The sequence below is a fragment of the Monodon monoceros genome, unplaced genomic scaffold, assembly GCF_005190385.1.
Source record: "Monodon monoceros isolate NGI ecotype Baffin Bay Population unplaced genomic scaffold, NGI_Narwhal_1 Super_Scaffold_9, whole genome shotgun sequence".
Classification (NCBI taxonomy): domain Eukaryota; kingdom Metazoa; phylum Chordata; class Mammalia; order Artiodactyla; family Monodontidae; genus Monodon; species Monodon monoceros.
In genome coordinates this window covers 47,562,602-47,587,229 of record NW_021703786.1, presented here as the reverse complement: position 1 = coordinate 47,587,229, position 24,628 = coordinate 47,562,602, and the positions used below count along the sequence as shown (strand labels likewise).

The 24,628-nt window shown below is 46.3% G+C and overlaps 1 protein-coding gene and 1 non-coding gene across 2 annotated transcripts; one reads left to right on the top strand and one right to left on the bottom strand.

Moving 5' to 3' along the window:
• Positions 1-195: 195 nt before the first annotated feature.
• On the top strand, positions 196-24,020 carry DHX33 (DEAH-box helicase 33). The gene is made up of 12 exons (XM_029213384.1): positions 196-680; positions 3,223-3,383; positions 4,270-4,497; positions 4,642-4,812; positions 7,946-8,131; positions 8,874-8,985; positions 10,140-10,299; positions 10,458-10,546; positions 13,667-13,794; positions 14,179-14,382; positions 16,046-16,132; positions 21,557-24,020. The coding sequence occupies exons 1-12, from the start codon at positions 392-394 to the stop codon at positions 21,863-21,865; spliced, it is 2,124 nt and encodes a 707-aa protein (XP_029069217.1). The 5' UTR covers positions 196-391; the 3' UTR covers positions 21,866-24,020.
• Positions 11,438-11,510, bottom strand: TRNAE-CUC. The gene has a single exon. It is a non-coding gene; the product is annotated as a tRNA-Glu (tRNA).
• Positions 24,021-24,628: the final 608 nt, after the last annotated feature.

Genomic DNA, 24,628 nt, shown 5'->3' with positions numbered 1-24,628 from the left:
GAGCGACCATTATTGTGGCAGAGAAAGGGAAACGCGTGTTTACTGGAAGGAAATACTGTTAGCAGGACAAGAAAACCATGGTTGTTATCCAAAGTTAAGGACCCACGGAACCGTACACCCAGTCCTTCACTGTTGTCACTCCGGACCTTTTTCCGGTTGTACCTCGGACCCTGCTCCCCCCGCCCTCGGGAAATGAAAGCCTGCTCACGCTGCCAGTGCATGCTGGGAGTTGGAGTCCCCTTTCTAAAGGCTGCGGGTGGCGGTGATTATCAGCGGCGTCGCTGGGAGCCACCAGCACGTGGCGGGAAGGGGCGGCGCGCGCTAGCTGTCGGCTCCCGGGAGCGGCAGGAGCTGCCCGCTTTCGCGCCTCCAGTCGTGTTGCCCTCCCGACATGCCCGAGGAGGCGGGCTTCACGCCGGGCAAGAGATTCCGGCCGGGCGCCGGGCCTTTGAGGCGCGCCGGGTCCTGCCCTCACAGGCGGCGAGTGGTGATGCTGCTGACCGCGGGCGGCGGCGGCGGCGGAGGAGGAGGTGGCCGGAGGCAGCAGCCACCCCTGGCCCAGCCCTCGGTCAGCCCCTACCGTGAGGCCGTGGAGCTGCAGCGCCGGAGTCTGCCCATCTTCCAGGCGCGGGGGCAGCTGTTGGCCCAGCTCCGAAACCTGGACAGCGCCGTCCTCCTCGGTGGGTGGCCGCGCCGGCGCGTCCTTCCTCTCTCCCCGTTCGAGCTCCGCGAGAACAGGTTTTCTTAGGTGTTTCTCCCCGTCTTTCACTCGTTTCTACAACAAACCTGACTGCCTTTTCTGTTTGGGGCCAGGAGAGGGGCCTCGGAGAAGTCAGACAAGCCCGTTCTGGAGGTGCTCACAGCCGGTGCGAGTGACTCGCGCCTTCGGCAAAGACTCGCCTTCTGTGCGGAAGGGTAGAGGGACGCAGCGGGAACTTTGGGAGCTTAGAAGAGTGGATCTGAGCCAGTCGGGGAGGGAGGCATTGGACGCAGAGGAGAGAGCCTGCAGCATAAGAGACAAAGTGGAGGCGAGAGACGGTCCGGTCTGACGGAAGTAGCAGTTTCTGGTGCACGAATTAAGAGGCAGAGTTGAGGGCCGGGGACCAATTGCAAGGGGCTTTGATCCCCAACGTATAAGTAAGAGGAGCTCCTGAAGGACCGAGAGGATGAGCCTCCAAAGAGGTGAAGGAGATCCAGGAGAGTTGATAACCTAAGGAACAGAGTTATAAGAGGAAGGGAGTGAACAGATGCAGCAATGAAAATAGGGACCAGAAAATAGGGACCCAAAAAGTGCCCACTGGATTGGATGCGAGGTATCAATTGGGGATCGAGTTGAGCGCTGTTTCGGCAGAGCTCTGGGAGCTGATTTGTCACTGGGCTGAGAAATAGGTAGGAGGTGAGGGCATGAAGGCAGTGGGAGCAGGCTTCTGTTTTGACAAAAAGGAGGGGGACCTAGAGGAACTTTCAGATATTCATAGGTTCAGGGGAAGAACTCAGTAGAGAAGGAGGCTGAAGATGCAAAGCGGGCACTAATAGAGCAGAGACAGAGGGCATGGGGAACGGGGGCCCTTGGCAACAAGGGCTAGATGCAGAGCGGGCCTGGATATCCAAGAGGAGGATGGATATCCAAGAGGCTGGGGGGCTGGAGAAGGGAGGTAAGAATGGGGGTGACTGCAGAAAAGCTTGCAGGGGGAAGTGGCGAGAGATCACCTCTGAGGACTTCACTTTCCTGTGAAGTAGGCACGGGAGCTCTGATGAGGATGGGAGTTACAGGGTCCTTGGGGAGGACGGGGACAAAAGAAGGGCTGCAGAACCAAGAACAAGGATCAGCAGTGGTGCTCGTGCCCAGGTGCATTTAGCCCCACGGCAAACTCAGGTCAGTGTCAGCACAGTTGGGTTATTTTACTATAGCAATGCTCAGTTTCTTGGTGTAGGAGCAAAAAAGATGGACAGGGAGACATTGATCCCGGTTTGGGTTTTGCCTGATGAACTCAGCAGGAGGAGTGGAATAATCAAATTCTTTGTCCATGATTCGCGTCTGGGTCAGGAAGGATGAGCAGTCAGAGGGGAGAAAATGGAAGAACCACAGGACTGTAGGACTCTGTGAGGTCAGGGCTGGGTACTGGTAGCCGTGAGGGGAGGGATGCACAGGTTTACAGTTCTTTGTTGTGATGGCACTAGGAAGGGAACACTGGGCACTGGGAAGGGAACACAGGAGGGTAGAAAATAAGGTTGGGTGCTTACTGTATGCAGGTGCTCAAGTACATGGAAGAGACGGACAGGCCACCTGTGCCCCCCAGGGGCCTCTGATATTGGAGGGGGACAGAAACGTTTAAATGCTTTCACACAGTGTAGGGTGATCAGTGATGGACGAGATGAACAAGGCTCTAAGGAACACAGAGGCGGCGGCGCAGCCCCTGGGGGGAGAGTTTGAGGTCTAACGCATCTTGTACAGTTTGTCACGCAGGCAGCGTGGGGGCAGATATTTCATAATAGTGTGGGCAAAGGCAGAGGGTTTGAAAGGAGGCGGCTGGCTGGGGAACGGTGAGGACTTAGCTGTGGCTGCAGTGTAGGAGCAGATGTCTCTCTTCATGGCAGTGCATTTACATCTCGTTTATCCCTTTGAAAAGTAGGACATTTTTATATAACGTTTGTATTCCATTCTGTGTTGTTACTATACTGGTTACTGTTGCTGACCACTTACATTGTTTCTAATTTTTGGCTGTCATGAGCAAAGTTGACTAAAACTCTTTTGAAGCTGTATTTTTATACACATATTTATTTCCTTAGAATCAGTTCCTGCAAGTGGAATTGTGGGTCAGAGGGTACAACATTTTAAAGATTTTCCTAGTATAATGTGGCCCTCCAAGAAACAATCCCAGTTAACACACTGCTGGCAGTACATGTGGGTACACATTTTCCCGTGGCTTTATCAGCTTAGAGTATTTTCTTATCTTTTCCTTCTGACTTTGATCTGTTTTGTGAAGTATGTTTAAGTTTGCATTTTTTTAAAATTTTGATGTGGACCTTTTTTTTTTTTTAGGCTGCATTGGGTCTTCCTTGAGGCGCTCGGGCTTCTCATTGCGGTGGCTTCTCTTGTTGCAGAGCACAGGCTGTAGGCGCGGGGGTGTCAGTAGTTGTGGCGTGCAGGCTCAGTAGTTGTGGCCCGTGGGCTCTGGGGCACGTCAATTTGCATTTAAATGAGACTTTTTTGTTTCCTAGGGGAAACCGGCTCTGGGAAGACAACGCAGATCCCTCAGTACCTGTATGAAGGGGGGATTGGCCGCCAGGCCATCATTGCCGTGACCCAGCCTCGTCGAGTGGCTGCTATCTCTCTGGCTACCAGAGTCTCAGACGAGAAGAGAACTGAACTCGGGAAGCTGGTACCTAACTTCCTTCTTTACTGACAGTCCTTGGTCCCCTAACCCCCACTCCCGGCCTCCTGACTTATTTTTCTGAACAAGACTACTTATACATCTCAAGCTTCTTTCTTGCCACAATTGTTTCAGCCTCTCTCAGAGTTCTTTACCAGTTCCCAAGAGATCAGAGGGTCTGTCAGTCCCACTTGCTTTGCTTTCAAAATCTGTTGGCAACTTGGATAAATTAGCTGTTTTTTTCCTGAACACTTTTTTTTTTTTTTTTTTTGCGGTACGCGGGCCTCTCACTGTTGTGGCCTCTCCCGTTGTGGGGCACAGGCTCCAGACGCGCAGGCTCAGCGGCCATGGCTCACGGGCCCAGCCGCTCCATGGCATGTGGGATCTTCCTGGACCGGGGCACAAACCCGTGTCCCCTGCATCGGCAGGCGGACTCTCAACCACTGCGCCACCAGGGAAGCCCTTCCTGAGCACTTTCAAGGCTTCGGTAACATCTGCTAAGTCTTTTATCTACATATCTTTCTACAAACTTGTAAGCATTTTTCTAGTATATAGGTGGGTATTGAGAATGAGTCCCAGAACTGTATATAAGTCAGATTTATTCGTGTTTGTGTGGGTGTCTACCCATTTGACTTAAAAACGTCTTGGACATCTTTTCATATGTGTACATAGCTTCACTTGAAACTATGAAGGAGCTGGGAGGAGGAGGCTAGTTTTAAATTCTTTGTAGTGTTTATCATCATTGCAGTTGAAGGCGTGTGTCCATTGCCTTGGGAGCAGGGCAGGGTTGGAGTTGGTCCTGTTCGCTGCGATAGCACCAGTGCCTGGCACCGTGCTGGATACACTGGGTGCTGAACACACGTTTGCTGAGTGAATGAGTGATTTCTCCACACAGGTTGGCTACACGGTGCGCTTCGACGATGTCACCTCGGAGGACACCAAGATCAAGTTCCTGACGGATGGCATGCTTCTGCGCGAGGCCATTTCAGACTCCCTGCTTCGGAAGTACAGCTGCGTCATTTTGGATGAAGCCCATGAACGGACTGTCCACACGGATGTGCTCTTTGGGGTGGTGAAAGCTGCCCAGAAGAGGCGAAAGGAGCTGGGGAAGCTGCCTCTCAAAGTAGGTGCAGCCTGTGCTACTGAGGGACCCAGGGCAGTGGGCATGGGGGGGCGCAGGCCTCCTCGGCGGCCTTCAGGGCTCAGCGGGGGCACAGAAAGGCTGCTCCAAGCTTGTCCCCATCCTCCGCCCCTGTCTCGCACACAGGTGATTGTGATGTCGGCCACGATGGACGTGGACCTGTTCTCCCAGTATTTCAGTGGAGCCCCCGTCCTCTACCTGGAGGGCCGGCAGCACCCGATCCAGATTTTCTACACCAAGCAGCCCCAGCATGATTACCTACACGCAGCCCTGGTCTCCGTCTTCCAGATCCACCAGGTAGGCACTGGGGTGCAGATTCCTGGGAAGGCCTGTTTGACCTCGAGCATTTAGCCTTGAAAAGAAAAGCTGCCGAACGAAACCATTTTGTGAGCTGTGTCCTGAAGTTGAATATGGAGTTTGTTTGCCATGTCCACATTTTTATCCTTTTTCTCAGTGTCTTTTTTTTTTTCTCTAAAAAAAATAATTCAACCCTGACCAGCATCTTTCCTCAGCTGAGCCAGAAAACGTCCATATGTTAAAGCAGTGGCTTGCAAGCATATTTTGATTGGAACCCCCAGTAAGACACACATTTTATATTGCAACCCAGGACACAATGTGTAGAACTGAAGTGAGTCTTAGGAAACACAGTCTCCTTTTACTACATGTGATGTCCTCTGGTATTTTCTGTCTCATTGAAAAAAAAAAAAAAAGTTAGTGTATTAACCAATAATGGGTTGCAATTTAGAGTTTTCTTTTTAAAAAAACAAAAAACTGTACAGAGAAACATTTCGATTTTTTTTTCCATTTTATTAAACGTTTACTTAAAATTTCGAGTGATTAAATCTCATATTTTGGTTTAATTTGTATAAAATAGACTTTTTACCTTTCCATTAACTTTCTGAAAAAATCTAGAAGCCAACTTTTGAAAGCTAATTTTTATTTTAAGCTCAGTGATGTGTATAGTTTAAAGTTTAAAAAGTCAAGTACTTAGTTCTAAAAAGCTCATAGGGCTTCCCTGGTGGCGCAGTGGTTGAGAGTCCGCCTGCCGATGCAGGGGACGCGGGTTCGTGCCCCAGTCCGGGAAGATCCCACGTGCCGCAGAGTGGCTGGGCCCGTGAGCCATGGCCGCTGAGCGTGTGCGTCCAGAGCCTGTGCTCCGCAACGGGAGAGGCCACAACAGTGAGAGGCCCGCGTACCGCAAAAAAAAAAAAAAGCTACTATTAAAAAGCTCATAAAAGAACAGGAGCTGCTTTCACTTTCCCAGCCTAGATCCTGCTCTTGAAGGTACACCTTCAATTTCTTAACTGTTACCCTTGGATGTTACTTTCCTGTTTCTGAAACATCCTCTCATATAAAATGATTATATCAGGATGTCTTTTTTTTTTTTTAATTATTTATTTTTGGCTGCGTTCGGTCTTTTTTGCCGCGTGCAGGCTTTCTCTAGTTGCGGCAAGCGGGGGCTACTCTTCATTGCAGTGTGCGGGCTTATTGAAGTGGCTTCTCTTGTTGCAGAGCGCGGGCACTAGGTGCACGGGCTTCAGTAGTTGTGTCTCGCAGGCTCTAGAGTGCAGGCTCAGTAGCTGTGGTGCACGGGCTTAGTTGCTCCGCAGCATGTGGGATCTTCCCGGACCAGGGCTTGAACCCGTGTTCCCTGCATTGGCAGGCGGATTCTTAACCACTGTGCCACCAGGGAAGCCCCAGGATGTCTTTTTAAATCAAGTATCAGTCTTTACAATATGACGACCCTACATTGTGCACCATCGCAGTGCCTTGTTCCTTGTTCCACACAGTCATACAACTTTTCTATGTACGTACGGCCAATTTTTCCCCAAGGGTTCTAACATCTATCACGTGCCAATCATGAATACTTTTTATGTGTTGAAACACAATCCACTTTTTCCCGGGTCCTTTATTTATGCTGCTTTTCTGCTCCAAACAGGTTGCTCTCCTAGGCCTCCGCACAGCTGTCCTCTTGGCTCTTCCCTCTGCCACCCTCCTGTGTTGAATCCCACGACAGCACCCCGTGTCTGCCCAACCTCCTGGCCGCATCGGGTGGAGGAGGGGACTTGGGGGTTCAACCACACTGTACTCAGACTTCCAGCTGACACTTGGGTCCTCATGCCGGCACAAGCCCCCGAGGCTCGCTCTGAGCCCGAGCCTTTGTGGCTTCTCCAGGGAAGTGGGCTCACCGCTTTCCCACCACCCCGTCTGCACGCTCCCCTGTCGGGACTCCCTCTGCCCGGCCAAGTCACTCACTTCCCAAGTCACTCACTTCCTGCCCCATCTCTTTATCTTTCAAAAATGGGTTGAAACCCTGTCTTCCTGGGCTTATACCTTCACCGTCATTTTGATAGTATTTGGAGAAGGTCAGTCTGCCTTGTTTAGCTGCTAAAAGCAAACTTGAGATGAGGATTTTTCATGAATAGTGCCTGCAGTGCCCTCAGGTTACATGGTGGCTTTGATGATACCTCCCCTTGATGAAGCTTTGACTGTTGTAGATTTTATCCTGGGAATTCCCTGGCAGTCCAGTGGTTAGGACTCGGTGCTTTTTACTACCGGGGCCCGGGTTCAATCCCTGGTCAGGGAACTAAGATCCTACAAGCCACGCCACCAAAAAAAATAATAATAAGATTTTATCCTTTCTGTGTGTGTGCACCTCTGAACGTTTGTCCTATTAATACCGGGCTAAAAAACTACATGCACACATATAAATACATAGATAATAAATATATGTATTCATACATAGACATATATATATAGACACATACACATGCACAGCATATAGATAATTGTTAAACATTTTTCAATTATTTTGCCAAACAAGTACTCTACAAATTAATGTATCTGAACAGACATCAAAGGAAGATTGGATCAGTGGGTGTGCAGTTAACACTTACATGTTCTTCCCTTAGCGAGGTGAAGGATCCAGTTAAGCCTGGGATCGCAATCCCTTGTCCACGTTCAGCGTGCTTTGGGGGTTTATGAAAGTACATTTGATGGCCTCATTCAATTATAGGGCTCCTTTTCCAGCATGAGTGCTTCCGGCCATTTCCGTGGATCAGGATTTCCCCAAGTTGTCTCTTTTGTCAGCTCCATCTTTCAAGATGATTGTGAAAGGAAGGCAGCTTCATGCAGATTTTATTTGCTTGCCTGATTGTGCTTTTCATGGCATTGTTCTCGCTGCAAAAGCAATCTGGCCATCTTTCTTCAAAATCTCCTTAATTTGTTTTTAAACCTAGCTGGCTAACTCGAGTAAGTTGCAGCCGTGCATTCTCAGTGTGGGTTTTCTCCCAGGGGAGACACCGATGTTTAGGCTCATTTATGTCTCCAGAGTTAAGAAAAATAACTGGGAAAGTTCATCAGTGACCATGGTTCTGTGCAACCTGTGCTCCTGTCAAGGCCTAGTAATCCCACGCTCCCTTTTCTGTAGGAAGCCCCCTCCTCTCAGCACATCCTGGTGTTCCTCACTGGGCAGGAGGAGATCGAAGCCATGAGCAAGACCTGCCGGGACATTGCCAAACACCTCCCCGACGGCTGCCCCTCCATGCTGGTCCTTCCGCTCTATGCCTCCCTGCCCTACGCCCAGCAGCTGCGTGTCTTCCAGGGGGCCCCGAAGGTGAGTGCACCCCTTCTCCTGCCCAGCCCCATCCCTGGGTACCCAGATAGATGCACCAGTGGGGCCTGTGCTCCTGTCAGCAGGCTCCAGATAAGGTGTGTGGGACGGGATGTGCAGGGACCACACACATGAACTGGAAAGATGCAGGAGGGTAATGTGGGGCTGCAGACACGGCTGTCCCATGGTCAGAACAGGGAGACAGCTGTCCGGGGGTGAGGGAGAGGCAAAGGCAGAAGCCAGGGACTCAGTGAGTGACTCTTCCACGGTCCACCGTTAACAGAGCCTGTGTCCACATTACGTTCCTTGGGTGCCCATGCTGTGCCAGGCACTGTGCCAGCACTTGACACATACTGTCTCTCATCCTCTCGAGAACCGCAAGGTGGGTCACCATCCCAGTTCCGAGGCCCCAAGGGGTGAAGTGACGGTTGCCCAAGGGGCACAGGAGGTAGCTGGCAGGGCCAGGACTCCAGCCCACATCTACCTGCTTCTGAATCTTGTGCCTCTCCCACCACATCTCATTGCCTCAAAATAAACTTTTAGGACTGAAACATTCCCCACACCCTACCCTGCCCCGCCCCGCCCAATTTAGTGATCAGCCATCAATATTAATGACTGTCATAATAAAAAAGTCATCTCTTCTTGATCATGAGTGAGTTGTGACAATTCACGGTGAGGAATGTGTTTTAAAACTTCTGAATCATGTGTGTGTCATATGGCTCTTTGGTTTTCTTCCTCCTTTTAGGGCTGTCGCAAAGTGATCATTTCAACCAACATCGCTGAAACCTCCATAACCATTACAGGAATAAAATATGTAGTTGACACGGGCATGGTTAAAGCAAAGAAGTATAACCCCGGTGAGAATTTGTAGCTCCTGATGTCTCTTCTCTGTGTAGTGAGCAGCCTGTGTCCCAGTTTCCCCCACATGATTGTCTCATGTCCGTAACTACCTGAGATTCGGGTGGCAGCACCACAGTCCAGCAGTCAGGGCCAGAAAGGCACGTGAGGCAGGAAAGAAGAGCCCAGAAGTGGCACACCTGGGGACAGATGGTCAGGGACCTGGGCAGAGGGCATGCAACCCCGTCAGAAGGTAGGCGAGGATGATGGCTCTCAGGCCAGGGACAGCTGATACCACATCAGAGGCTTCCTCGGAAGTGACATCTGAGCTAGGCTGGTTTGACCTCCAGTCTCCCAGGAAGGAAGCAGACCCCCCCAGGCTGGGGCAAGGCACTAGCTGTTTCCTGAGTGTGTGCGGTGGGCAGCTTGCTTGAAGTCATTTTTATTCAGGTCTGTTTTCTACCTTGCTTTACTCCACAGAGGATTTGAGGCAGCTGAAATTATGGCTCCCGAACGTTTAATTGAAATGCACTGCTAAGCCTTCAAGGGTGCTGTCATTCATGTGTGTCTCTGGGGACCACGTACGTGAAAGGGCTTGGTTCTCCAGTGCCTGGCACAAAATACACCTTTATAAGAAAATCGGTCTCATTCACTCCTAGGCGTAACAGCATTACATTGTCTCTCTTTTATAATAGAGCAGGAGGGAGGATGCAACACACAGGGGACTGGAGGCATTTCATTTTGGGGTCATCGTTTGACGTGGGACCAACCATCCTGGTTTGCTGGAAACTGTCTCAGTTTTAGCACCGAGAGTCCCAAGTCCTGGGAGACCCCCTTAGTCCTGGGCAAACGGGGTTGTGGTCACCTGTGATCGAAGCCAAGGCCTCTGAGATCTACCCTCCTGGGTCCCTGCCCCAAGCACGAGGTCCTTCTGATGTTTTAGTCACAGGTTTCACACGGTGTTCACAGCAAAGGCCTTGCTTCACCACAGACCGGTCTGGTTTCGTGCTTTCTGACGCAGGCTGGAGCTCTTCTGGACTTGTGTGTCACAGAGAGGGTCCCCGTGTGTCACAGAGAGGGTCCCCGGCACTCTGAGCAGTGCCTCTCGTTGCCCACGCTGCAAAGTTTGTTCATGTGACGAGCAAAGCACTAACACAGGCCATTCTCCCACCAGACAGTGGCCTGGAGGTGTTAGCTGTGCAACGGGTGTCAAAGACCCAGGCCTGGCAACGCACAGGACGGGCTGGCAGAGAGGACAGTGGTATCTGTTACCGGCTCTACACGGAGGATGAGTTTGAGAAGTTTGAGAAGATGACGGTGCCAGAGATCCAAAGGCAGGCCCAAGGGGCTCCCACACCTGCCCTTTGTCCCGTGGCTCCTGTCCCTGTGGCCCGTATCCTCCAACTGACTCTCCTTGGTGGGCAGCTCTTGCCTCGCCGGCTGGGGGGTCAGGAACACCTGCGTGAACCACCTGCGTCTCTCACACTTGCAGGTGTAACCTGGCGAGCGTGATGCTGCAGCTCCTCGCAATGAAAGTCCCAAATGTGCTCACCTTTGACTTCATGTCCAAACCATCTCCAGGTAAGTGGGGTCTTTGGGAAGGTGTACAAAATGGACAAAAACAACCAGTGGACTCCAAAAAAAACCAACCAGGTCTTCCAGCGGTCTCCTTTTGTTTAGTATAATTTGGTGGATAACAACCTTAACTCTCAGAGAAGAAACTCAGAATCATGAAAGGAAAGATGCGGTGCCGTCAGCACCATCGCGGTGCAGAATCGGCGGCTTCATGTAGGCATCATGGACAGGTTCCGAGACCACAGGACCCAGTGAAGGTGGTCGAGGGGGTCCACAGGATACTGCAAACCTAACGAAATCGTACTTTTGCCAGCAAAAGCACTGAAAAGATTAAGTTTCTTTGCTTTTGACCGGAATTTGATGGGTCCCTGCCCTTCACTGATAATCTCTCCATGGTGAAAGAAAAAATAATGGGGAGTTTTAATGATGGTAGCTTCGTACTTGGCATCTCTTCAACATATACCATTTTCTTTTTTTTCCTCTCCTTTTTTTTAAGTGAAGAAGTGCAACTGGTTAAAAAAGTAAACAGTCGATGGGTATACAGGGCCCCTCCATGATCTCAGTTTCCCTCCTCTACAGCAACCACTGTGAACATTTCCCAGTGTCTTCTAGAGAAAATCTTTTCAAGTACCTATAGTCTTTTATTTATTTATCACATGAATTTTATTTCATCAGTCCTTGGACACATATATTCCATCCTCCTCCCAGACCGGGGTGCCTGCAGAAAGGGTTGTGATCGGGCGTCTCCAGCCCCAGGTGCAACAGCACTTATGGGCCTTTCACTCAGCTTTCCAGCACTTCTTCCAGAAACAGGCCAAGAGCAAAGGCACCAGCCTTCAAGACTGAGAACAACTTTGCTTTTTTTTTTTTTTGGCTGCACAGCTTGCAGAATCTTATTTCCCTGACTGGGGATTGAACCCCGGCCCTCCGCAGTGAGAGTGTGTAGTCCTAACCACTGGACCACCAGGGAATTCCATATAGTCTCTTTCTAAAACACAAATAGCAACACACATTGTGCACTGTTCTACACTTTTTTTTCTTTCTCTTGCTAAATCTCTACATACAAACGAGGCACATTCCTGTCAGGTGGAGATATCGAAGCCACACCTGTGCATCCGTTACCAAGGCTGCAAAGCCTCCAGAGGCTGCCACACTCCCCACCTGAAGTTAACCACCTCCCAGGTTTTGTCCGTGAATCCCTCGCTTTTCTTGAATATTTTATTCCATACACGTGCATTGTTTTGGTTGGCATGTTTATGCCTCGATTTCCCAGTGACCTTCCCTTTTCGTTCATCGTGTTTTATAAGGTTTATGTCTGATGCATTTTCATTACTAAATACTGTTCTAGTCTATGAATAAACCAAAATGCATTTATCCTTCTCCTACCGATAGACATTGGCACATCGCTTTTTCTTTTTTTTTTTTTTGTCCCACCATCACTGTCCCCTGCCACTTTCCCCCCTTGGTGTCCATGTGTTTTTTCTCTACATCTGTGCCTCTATTTCTGCCCTGCAAACCTGTTCATCTGTACCATTTTTCTAGATTCCACATATATATGCGTTAATATACGATATTTGTTTTTCTCTTTCTGACTTACTTCGCTCTGTATGACAGTCTCTAGGTCCATCCACGTCTCTGCAAATGACCCAATTTCATTCCTTTTTATGGCTGAGTAATATTCCATTGTATGTATGTACCACATCTTCTGTATCCATTCGTCTGGCATGGGCGTTTAGGTTGCTTCCATGTCCTGGCTATTGTAAATAGTACTGCAATGAACATTGGGGTGCATGTGTCTTTTTGAATTATGGTTTTCTCAGGGTATATGCCCAGTAGTGGGGTTGCTGGGTCGTATGGTAGTTCTATTTTTAGTTTTTTAAGGAACCTCCATACTGTTCTCCGTAGTGGCTGTATCAATTTACATTCCCACCAACAGTGCAGGAGGGTTCCCTTTTCTCCACACCCTCTCCAGCATTTGTTGTTTGTGGATTTTCTGATGATGCCCATTCTAACTGGTGTGAGGTGATACCTCATTGTAGTTTTGATTTGCATTTCTGTAATCATTAGTGATGTTGAGCATCTTTTCGTGTGCCTCTTGGCCATCTGTATGTCTTCTTTGGAGAAATGTCTATTTAGTTCTTCTGCCCATTTTTTTATTAGGTTGTTTGTTTTTTTAATATTGAGCTGCTTGAGCTGTTAATATATTTTAGAGATTAATCCTTTGTCCGTTGTTTCATTTGCAAATAGTTGCTCCCATTCTGAGGGTTGTCTTTTCGTCTTGTTTATAGTTTCCTTTGCTGTACAAAAGCTTTTAAGTGTCCCATTTGTTTATTTTTGGTTTTATTTCCATTACTGTAGGAGGTGGGTCAAAAAAGATCTTTCTGTGATTTATGTCAAAGAGTGTTCTTCCTATGCTTTCCTCTAAGTTTTATAATGTCTGGTCTTACATTTAGGTCTCTAATCCATTTTGAGTTTATTTTTTGTGTATTGTGTTAGGGAGTGTTCTAATTTCATTCTTTTACATGTAGCTGTCCAGTTTTCCCAGCACACTTATTGAAGAGACTATCTTCTCCATTGTATATCCTTGCGTCCTTTGTCATAGATTAGTTGACCATAGGTGTGTGGTACATTGCTTTTTTCACTTAATGTATTTTACAGATCATTCCCCTCTGTGTAGATATTTATTACATTCTTAGAATTGCATCTTTATTCTTTAATAGGCAATGCATTTTCATGGTTCAAATTTTAAAAGAATAAGATAGTAAATAGTGTCCTTCTCATCAGGGGCCTCTGAGGCACCTGGCATTTCCATTGTTGTGTGTGAGTGTCTGGAGATGCAGGTCCCTGTACGATGTCCGAGTATATCTGGGGGTGAAATTCATAAGTGTAACTTTGCTGGGTTTCAGATTTACACACACATTGCCAAATTGCAGGCCACTACTTAAAGAGAGTTGAGCTGAAGACAATGTTGTGCTTAACAGCTTTGAAAAGCACCTCATGGGGACAGTGTGGCTGTGGTCTTTGCTGTGGTTTGACGTCGGCTTCTCAGAAGTGCCCTGAAGTAATGAACTAGCTCCAGCTTCGTCCTGTTCTGAATGTTCGACTCCTTTTTATGTCTTTCTGTAGATCACGTTCAGGCAGCCATCGCCCAGCTGGAGCTGTTGGGTGCCCTTGAAAACAAAGACGGCCAGCTCACCCTGACTCCAATAGGAAGAAAGATGGCGGCTTTCCCGTTAGAACCCAAATTTGCCAAAGTAAATGATATCCTCTCCTCAGTCCCCTTTCTGTGTGTTATGGGTCAGCCATCCCAGAGGAGACTCCTTAACCCAGTGCTTCTAGATTAGTCTTCTCTTTTTCTCTTAAATAATTATTAACGCCTACTTATTAACGCCTAACTCTGACTTACGCTCAGTGTGGGATTCAAGCCATATTAAGTCATGAGCCCTACCCACATGGAATCATGCGGGGAAGGCAGCCCTCTGTTTTACAGAAAGTAAAATAACATACATAGTCATGGTTTTAGAAACACCTGCCCCTTAAGGCCTTACAAGGGAAGCTGCAAAAGCAGTATATGGAAGTACTTTATTCAGAAGCCAGGAGAAAACTAGGCTTACACTGTTTTTAATTGTGATTTGCAGACCATCCTCCTGTCCCCCAAATTCCACTGCACGGAGGAGATACTGACCATCATCTCCCTGCTGTCAGTGGACAGCGTTCTCTACAACCCCCCCTCCCGGCGGGATGAAGTGCAGGCTGTGCGGAAGAAGTTCATATCCAGCGAGGGCGATCACATCACCCTGCTTAACATCTACCGGGCCTTCAAGAACACAGGCGGAAACAAGGTAGGCCTTGTCTCTTTCCCCTTCTCAAACGATGCCTCCTTTTGGGCCTGTGAATGGCAGATGTCATTTCAGAAATGTCTGTGCACAGGGAGGTTACCAGGGAAGGCATGATTCCCGTCTTTCCCTCTGCTTATGTTTAACTCATACCTAACGTTGGCCAGTTCGTTAAGTATTTGTTGACCCAGTTTCTTAGCTACAAAATGATTTGTTTCCCCACCTGCCCCTAACTTTCTTCATAGCAGATTTTGCTTGTATTTCAGTTCCCTGGACCAAGGTGGAAAATGGCAATATTTTCTTTCACTTATCAGTAAAATAAAATAGAATAAAATCAGTCATTGTAGGGAGTTCCCTGGTGGCCCAGTGGTTAGGATTCCGGGCTCACTGCCACGGCCCAGGTTCAATCCTTGGTCAGGGAACTGAGATCCCGCAAGCCGGGTGGCGCGGCCCACCAAAAAAAAAAAAAAAAAAAAAAAATCAGTAATTGTGCTATAGCATGCATGCTTTATCTGTGCTTTAATGCAAAAAAAACAAAAAAAATAGCCACCACCCAATTTTAGTAGTTGTAAACATTTTGCTGTATTTGCCTCAATTTATTTTTAAGGAAATAAAATGATCTAGACACAACAAGAGCCCTGAGCTGCCCCTTTTGCAGTCCTTCCTCCCTTCTGTAACCCCTGTCAAGTCTGTCTGGGTCCTGGTGGGCAACCACGTGCTTTCACTTTGTATGCGCAGGCATCGTATGCTGTAAATGCTTCTTCACGCTACCTTTTTGCAACTTGTTTCCGTCTCCTCACCTGCAGTGCCCATCCCGTCCAGGTCTCTTGTGCACAAGGGGGAGAGTTGCTCTGGGGTCGACAGCCAGGAGTGGACCTGCCGGTCTTCGGGCAGCTACATCAAGCTTTCCCGGCTGGCATGTGCGTCCACAGAGCTGTCAGCACCTCTTTATCCTCCCCGGAGTAGTGTAGAGGAGTTTCGATTTCCACCAGCCTCTCCAGCTCGTAGTTGAAATGACTTTTCATTTTTGCCACGTTGAGGGATGTGAAGTAGTATCTCAGTTATTTGAAACTGCACTGCCTTGATTCCTCAAGAGACCGAGAACCTTTGCTTAAGTTTATTGTCATTTGTAGTTAATCTTCTGTGAGTGGTCCATCCATGTCCTTTGTCGTTTTTCTGCTGGAGTATTGGTCATTTTCTCACTGATTTGTAGGAGTTTATTTATTTATTTTTTAATATATTCTGGAGGTAATCATTCTTTACTGGGTGTAGTGATGCAGATATCCCAGTCATTAGCTTTTTTCATCATGACTTGACCTATGGAATTTTTTGGTTCTACTTTAGTTTAAATTTTTACTGTTTTCCTTTATGGTTCATGCTTTTTGCTATAAAGATATTTTCCTGTATTTATTTTTGGCAACTGAAGTTTTCCATCTGAATTAGAACAGTGTTCTAAAAATTATGCTGGGACTTCCCTGGCGGTCCAGCAGTTAAGACTCCGTGCTTCCACTGCAGGGGGCACGGGTTTGATTCCTGGTTGGGGAGCTAAGATCCCGCATGCCGTGTGGTGCGGCCCCAAATTTTTTTTTAATTAAAAATAAAAATTGTGCTATGTTATTTTCTTTATAGAAATGAGAGGACTGTGATATCTCTTTTTTCTCCTATTCAGGATTGGTGCAAAGAGAATTTTGTCCACAGCAAGAATATGATGCTGGTAGCTGAAGTCAGATCACAGCTGAGGGATATCTGCCTAAAGGTATTCTTCCTCCTGGTGTTCACTGGGGGGCTAAGCTGTCACTTTTTTCTAGGTGAAAAATTTCAGGTTGCTTATTGCAAGTGATTGCAAAAAAAACCTCTCATTGTAGGAAAATTTTTAAATAAGGAAGAAAGTAAAACTTACCCACAGCTCCACCTCTCCCCAGTTTAGTCTGTTTTTCCATAGCCCTGTTTTTATTTTATTTTATTTCTTTTATTTATATATTTTTTGGCAGTACGCGGGCCTCTCACTGCTGTGGCCTCTCCCGTTGTGGAGCACAGGCTCTGGATGCGCAGGCTCAGCAGCCATGGCTCACGGGCCCAGCCACTCTGTGGCACGTGGGATCTTCCCGGACCGGGGCACGAACCCGTGTCCCCTGAATCGGCAGGCGGACTCTCAACCACTGCGCCACCAGGGAAGCCCATAGCCCTGTTTTTAAATGAATTTTTTAACATCATTAGCTACATTGTATGTATAATTTATATTCAGCTTTTATAAACTTTAAAAGTGTTTTCCAATGTTATTAGAATTCTCCTTAAGGTTGGTTTTTTTAGTGGAAATATCTTTGTTATTTTTATTCAGATTACAAAAACCGTGCATAATTGTTACAGATTGATACATGCAGAAAATAGTGATATATAACGCAGAAAGTGTAAAAGTCTCCTTAATCCTGCCCCTCCAAAGATAAATAATAGTCTGGTGTAGATCCTTCTAGAATTTTTTCCTGTGTATGTATGTTTTTATATATGTGTGTGTATACACATATACGTGGATACATATATAAAATTTTCTTTTTTTTTCTTTATTTTAATAGATTTTTATTGGCGTATAATTGCTTCACAATACTGTGTTAGTTTCTGTTGTACAACAAAGTGGATCAGCCACATGCATACATATATCCCCATATCCTCTCCCTCTTGAGCCTTCCTCCCACCCTCTCTATCCCACCCCTCTAGGTCATTGCAAAGCACCAAGGTGATCTCCCTGTGCTATTCTGCTGCTTCCTGCTAGCTGTCTATTTTACATCTGGTAGTATAAATATGTCGATGCTACTCTAAATCACCCCAGCTTCCCCCTCCCACCCCGTGTCCTCAAGTCCATTCTCTAGGTCTACATCTTTATTCCTGCCCTGCAGCTAGGTTCATCAGTACCATTTTTTTTAGATTCCATATATATATGTTAGAATACGGTATTTGTTTTTCTCTTTCTGACTTACTTCACTCTGTATGACAGACTCTAGGTCCATCCATCTCACTACAAATAACTCAATTTCATTTCTTTTATAGCTGAGTAATATTCCATTGTATATATCATACCACATCTTCTTATCCATTCATCTGTCGATGGACATTTAGGTTGGTTCTGTGTCCTGGCTATTGTAAATAGTGCTGCAATGAACATTGTGGTACATGTCTCTTTTTGAATTATGGTTTTCTCAGGGTATATGCCCAGTAGTGGGATTGCTGGGTCATATGGTAGTTCTATTTTTAGTTTTTTAAGGAAACTCCGTACTGTTTTCCATAGTGGTTGCATCAATTTACATTCCCACCAACAGTGCAGAAGGGTTCCCTTTTCACCACACCCTTTCCAGCATTTATTGTTTCTAGATTTTTTGATAATGGCCATTCTAACCGGTGTGAGGTGATACCTCATTGTAGTTTTGATTTGCATTTCTCTAATAATTAGTGATCTTGAGCATCTTTTCATGTGTCTCTTGGCCATCTGTATGTCTTCCTTGGTGAAATGTCCATTTAGGTCTTCTGCCCTTTTTTTTTTTAAATTTATCTATTTATTTATTTTTGGCTGCGTTGAGTCTTCGTTGCTGCGTGCGGGCTTTCTCTAGTTGCTGCGAGCGGGGGCTACTCTTCGTTGCGGTCGCAGGCTTCTCATTGCGGTGGCTTGTCTTTGTTGCAGAGCACAGGCTCTAGGCGCGGGGGCTCAGTAGTTGTGGAATGCAGGCTCTAGAGCTCAGGCTCGGTAGTTGTGGCACAAGGGCTTAGTTGCTCCACTGCATGTGGGATCTTCCCGGACCAGGGCTCGAACCCATATCCCCTGCATTGGCAGGTGGATTCTTTACCACTGAGCCACCAGGGAAGTCCTTCTGCCCATTTTTTAATTGGATTGTTTGGTTTTTTGATATTGAGCTCCATGAGCTGTTTGTATATTTTGGAGATTAATCCTTTGTTGTTTCATTTGAAAATATTTTCTCCCATTCTGAGGGTTGTCTTTTTGTCTTGTTTATGGTTTCCTTTGCTGTGCAAAAGCTTTTATGTTTAATTAAGTCCCATTTGTTTATTTTTGTTTTTATTTCCGTTACTCTAGGAGGTACATCAAAAAAGATCTTGCTGTGATTTATGTCAAAGAGTGTTTTTCCTATCTTTTCCTCTAAGAGTTTTATAGTGTCTGATATTACATTTAGGTCTTTTCCACTTGGAGTTTATTTTTGTGTATGGTGTTAGGGAGTGTTCTAATTTCATTCTTTTACATGTAGCTGTCCAGTTTTCCCAGCACCACCTATTGAAGAGGCTGTCTTTTCTCCATTTTATGTTCTTGCCTCCTTTGTCTTAAATTAGGTGACCATATGTGCGTGATTTTATCTCTGGGCTTTCTATCCTGTTCCATTGATATATATTTCTGTTTCTGTGCCAGTACCATACTGTCTTAATTACTGTAGCTTTGTGATATAGTTTGAAGTCAGGGAGCCTGATTCCTCCAGCTCCATTTTTCTTTCTCAAGATTGCTTTGGCTATTCAGGGTCTTTTGTGTTTCCATACGAATTGTAAATTTTGTTCTAATTCTGTGAAGAATGCCATTGGTAGTTCGATAGGGATTGCATTGAATATGTAGATTGCTTTGGGTAGTATAGTCATTTTCACGATATTTATTCCTCCAATCCAAGAACATGGTATATTTCTCCATCTGTTTATGTCATCTTTGATTTCTTTCATCAGTGTTTTATAGTTTTCTGAGTACAAGTCTTTCTCCTCCTTAGGCAGGTTTATTCCTGGGTATTTTATTTTTTTTGTTGCGATGGTAAATGGGATTGTTTCCTTAATTTCTCTCTCTGATTTTTTGTTGTTAGTGTATAGGAATGCCAGAGATTTCTGTGCATTAATTTTGCATCTTGCAACCTTACCAAATTCATTGATTAGTTGTAGTTTTCTGGGAGCATCTTTAGGATTTTCTATGTATAGTATCATGTCATCTGCAAACAGTGACAGTTTTACTTCTTCTTTTCCAATTTGTATTCCTTTTATTTCTTTTTCTTCCCTGATTGCCGTGGCTAGGGCTTCCAAAACTATGTTGAATAAGAGTGGACATCCTTGTCTTGTTGCTGATCTTAGTGGAAATGCTTTCAGTTTTTCACCATTGAGTATGATGCTTGCTGTGGGTTTGTCCTATATATAGCCTTTATTATGTTGAGGTAGGTTCCCTCTATGCCCATTTTCTGGAGAGTTTTTGTCATAAACAGGTGTTGAATTTTGTCAAAAGCTTTTTCTGTGTCTATTGAGATGATCATATGGTTTTTATTCCTTAATTTGTTAACGTGGTGTATCACATTGATTGATTTGCATATAGTGAAGAATCCTATGGGATGAAGCAAAAGCACTTCTAAGAGGGAAGTTTATAGCAATTCAATCTCACCTCAAGAAACAAGAAAAATCTCAAATAAGCAATCTAACCCTACACTTAAAACAACTAGAGAAAGGAGAACAAAGAAAACCCAAAGTCAGTAGAAGGAAAGAAATCATAACAATCAGAGGGGAAAAAAATGAAATAAAAATGAAGAAAACAGGCCTTCCCTGGTGGCGCAGTGGTTGAGAGTCCGCCTGCCGATTCAGGGAACACGGGTTCATGCCCCAGTCCGGGAAGATCCCACATACCGCGGAGCGGCTGGGCCCGTGAGCCATGGCTGCTGAGCCTGCGCGTCCAGAGCCTGTGCTCTGCAATGGGAGAGGCCACAACAGTGAGAGTCCCGCGTACCGCAAAGAAATAAAATGAAGAAAACAGTAGCAGAGATCAATGAAACTAAAAGCTGGTTCTTTGAGTAGATAAACAAAATTGATAAACCCTTAGCCAGATTCATCTAGAAAAAAAGGGAGAGGACACAAATCAATAAAATTAGAAATGAAAAAGGAGAAATCACAACTGACACCACAGAAATGCAAAGGATTACTATATGCCGATTGAAACTGTAATTAAAACTCTTCCAACAAACAAAAGTTCAGGACCAGATGGCTTCACAGGTGAATTCTATTGAACATTTAGAGAAGAGCTAACACCAATCCTTCTCAAACTCTTCCAAAAAATTGCAGAGGGAGAAACACTCCCAAATTCATTCTACAAAGCCACCATCACCCTGATACCAAAACCAGAAAAAGATATCACAAAAAAAGAAAATTATAATCCAATATCACTGATGAACATAGGTGCAAAAATCCTGAACAAAATACTAACAAACAGAATCCAACAACACATTAAAAGGATCATACACCATGATAAAATTTTCTTTTTAAAACAAAATGTATAACACTTTGTTTTGCAATTTGCTTTTTTGCACTTGGAGTACTTCTTGAATACTTTGTGTCTAGGCTGTCTTGCAGCGCCTGCATATGTCTACCTCGTTCTTTTTAGTGACTTCACAGCATTTCACTGTCTTCACTACAGTTTATTTAGCCAAGCCCCTAATGGTGATGATTTAGGTTGTGCTGTAATGATCATCTTCCTACGTAAATGTCTGTGCTCTGGTACACGTAGAATGAACTTTTAGATGGGGAGTTTAGATTTTCATAGACATTGCCAAATCATCAACCAACAAGTTTCCTACGCGCTTATATTCCCTCTTAGAGGACATAATGTTTATATATTCAATGGCTATGACGCGCCACATTTTACCTCAAAGGTGGGCTTGTCTGTGTTCGGGTTCTCCTGTGTTGAGCACTGAGAGAGTGTCTACTTTTTGCTGCTGTGAGCAACTCTGTGGTGACTGTCTTCGTGTGTAAGGCGTCTTTTGAGACAGCCCGCGTCACGGACCATCCGCACGTCCCTAGGGGACAGTTGTCACCCTTACCCAGGCCTGTGCCTGATGCCAGCGGCCCATTGTTAGCACTAGAGGGACTTCTTCTCATAGTAGCGTGCTGTGTTCTGCATTATACCATTTTCGAACCCTTCTTGTACTTGAACAGCTCTCCTGCCACACCATCCCTTGGCTGCGTGAGTTCCCTCATTTTCTATTGACAGTAGACGTGGTGCTCCTCCAGCAGCGCTGATCTCAGGTGTTGCAGGCAGCCGCCCGGGTGTCAGCCTCCACCGTGGGCCCTGCACCCTGGACTGCGCTGGGGGCACGTGGCTCCACCCACCGCGGGTGGCGGCACAGTGCTCACGTCTGGGGTCTTCTCCATGTCTCGCTTCCTCCCGAACCAGATGTCCATGCCGATCCTGTCGTCGCGAGGGGACACAGAGAGCGTCCGCCGCTGCCTGGCACACAGCCTCTTCATGAGCACCGCCGAGCTGCAGCCCGACGGGTCCTATGCCACCACGGACACCCACCAGCCCGTGGCCATCCACCCCTCGTCCGTCCTCTTCCACTGCAAGCCGGCCTGCGTTGTGTACACGGAGCTGCTCTTCACCAACAAGTGCTACATGCGCGACCTGTGCGTGGTGGACGCCGAGTGGCTGTACGAGGCTGCCCCCGACTTCTTCAGGAGGAAGCTGAGGGCCTCCAGGAACTGAGCCGCCCGGGGCGGGAGCTGGGCCACAGCTGGCCTCGCCGCGGACTCTCAGGCTGGCACCCAGAGAGGCCGCGGTCGTATCGGGCGGATTATGCCCGGCCTCTGGGAGCTTGAAAGCATCCTTGTCTAAACTCCTCAGACTGAACCACACAGACATGCAGCGACCTTGGAGACTTCAAAATGATGCTTTCAGTTCTTGCTGGGCGACTTTGGGTGACTTAGTTAACTTCTGAGCCTCAGTTTCCCTATCTGCCAAGTGGGGGTGATAATAATAATACTTACAGGGTTGGGGTCATGAGGTTTAGAGCAAATGAAAGGAAAGTACCCAGAGCTGTGCCTGCCCACGATAAACACGCCGTGGATCGTGAGCCGTGGAGCTTGGTTGCTGTTACTGCTTTTCTACATGATGTGAACCAGGTACAACAAACCCCGCTGAGTTCCCAAGGCTGAGGGGGACCGTCTGGAAAGGGCACCACCAGATGTCACAGAGCTGTTGACCTTGGATCTATTTTAACTTCTATCTGCATATGGACTTTTATAACAGAAAACACAAGAGATTAACTTCTGTTTCAGGAGGGAGGTGCTTTGGGGCCGTAAACACTTGAGCCTAAGGTGCGTCTCTGAGCTGAGCTTACGGCATTTCTCCTCTGGCCCTGCGGTGGGCGGAGGTGAGAACACAGGCAGCTTTGGCTCATCCATCACCTCATCTAGTGTTTATGTTCTTTTATCTTATTTATTTCCTACGATCATTTTTTCCTTCTTAGGGACCTGGGGACAGCCTGGCTTTGCCACTCGCCCCTCTCTAGCCCTCATTTTCCATATTTGTCAGAGGGGATTAGAGGGTCTCCACAGTCTCTTCCTGTTTTCATATTTTGAGGAGGGAAAAGACACCAAAAGTCCTTCTTAGCTATTTAATTATCAAAAGCAAATAATCTTTCCCCAGAGAATGCTATGCCCTAGAAGACGCCAAGATTTAGCCCTTTTATTGTGCTTAATTGGTCAAAACACACATGTGCAGTAGTTTGGTTATTCCTTTTCTTAATAGAGGCCTAGGATGTTTAGGGTTCAAAAGGTATTGGTAAAAGAAAATATTGTATTTTTAATAAAACGTTCATCATGCTGGTAAAAAATTGGGATTGGGGTAATTTATTATGTTCCTCAGCAAATTATATAGAGGTATTCTCTGGGGCAAGTAAAATTTAGCTTTTACTCATTTATGTCCAGCTCAAGTACCTGAACCGTTTCAGGAAATGTATATTTTTTCTGAGCAGGAATAAGGGGTAAATAGCGTCTGTGTTTCTGTACAGAAATATATTTGTCACTAACATTCTGGTAGAGTTTTCATACAGTAGTTTTTTATTGGGCTTTTTAAAAAGTTAACTTTTAACATAGCTGCTCAGGGATTAAATCAGATTGGAAAAGCCGGTCTGACTCTCCGTATTACTACAAAGAAATACATGGTTGTTTACATTGAGCTGCAGGGGATAGATAAGTACACTTTAAACTTTCTTAAGAAAGTTAAATGTTTCACAGTGATGTTGCAATCTAACCTTGAGCTACTCTTTTCAATGCTACAATCTCCGGTGGTGTGCCACCTTTTTTCCAACCTGTGAAATCCATATCTGGGTGAATCACTAGCTCCCTTGAGCAGCTTCATGTAAATAGGTGCACTCCAAGCAGATCACATGCCTCAGATGTTTGTCTTCTGCTTCTAGTAATCATGGAGTGTGAAACCCCCAGAGCAGCATAGATCTAAGAACTGCCAACACCCAGTTCTTGGTAAAAACCTTTGGTAAAGAGATGCCAGAATGGAGACAGGTTTTTGCTCTGTGGATAAGACGGATTATGTCCTGTGATGCATAAATCCATTTAATCCAGCTGTGAAGAAATGCTTAGAACTGTGGCCAGGCATCTAAGATACCATTCCTTGTGCATAGAAGGAAACACTGCACCTGTGGGGAAGCAAGAATTTTATTATATTTTATTTGATCAGAATATTATAACTTGCAGCAAAAAAAATCTAGTTGGTTCAGGTTTGTGTTGTATTTTGAGAGTCTGTTCTTGTTCAAACAGAGATAGCTCTAAAGAAGCACTGGCTCTTGTATATAATGCTCAAATTTGCACATGACTATCAAATCCATTAAAAGTGAATCTTGTACGTGTGTGAGGCTTCTTTCTTGGGTCTCCTTTCCCTTATTCACAGAATGCTGTTTAGAATATATTAAGTATATCTTATCTTTGCCACTTGATTTGGGAAGACTTACTTTCTTGCTACCTTATATATCTTATGTGTCCTGGTAAGGTAGGAACATTAGTTCTTAACCTAAATTTAATGTAAGCTGTGGCTTCTTGCTCCCAGAAAAATAATGTCCCATCAGAACCTGGGTGTAAGGTTGGAGGGTTGCAGGAGTTAACCAGGGCTCTTGCCTTTAGGAGCTCTGGGTCTGGTGGGGGTGAGGGTCAGCTGCCAGGTAAGCCAGCAGTGCCAGGAGGTTTCTGCTGAGAAAAGAATGAAGCACAGGGGCCGGGTCGCCCAGGCATGAGTCTGTTTTTCAGGGAAGAGAGGAGGAAGTTCCAGGAAGGCCTCTTATGGGAGGTGATCCCGGCCGTGCCTGAGAACAGTAGATGGAAATTTGGAGAGTGTAAGCAGCCACTGGAGAGAACGGATGCTGGCCAATTAAACAGCAAGCCTGGGACACCAGACTCAAGCCGAATCAGCTAAAGAAGTTCAGGAATCGGATTCCAGGCCTCCCCGGGAGGCCAC

Excerpts from the sequence above, each read along its gene's own strand:
- DHX33 (XM_029213384.1), top strand. The coding sequence starts at position 392 with ATGCCCGAGGAGGCGGGCTTCACGCCGGGCAAGAGATTCCGGCCGGGC. Across the intron at positions 8,132-8,873 it reads TCTTCCAGGGGGCCCCGAAG|GGCTGTCGCAAAGTGATCAT; the intron begins GTGAGTGCACCC and ends TCCTCCTTTTAG. Across the intron at positions 13,795-14,178 it reads TAGAACCCAAATTTGCCAAA|ACCATCCTCCTGTCCCCCAA; the intron begins GTAAATGATATC and ends TGTGATTTGCAG.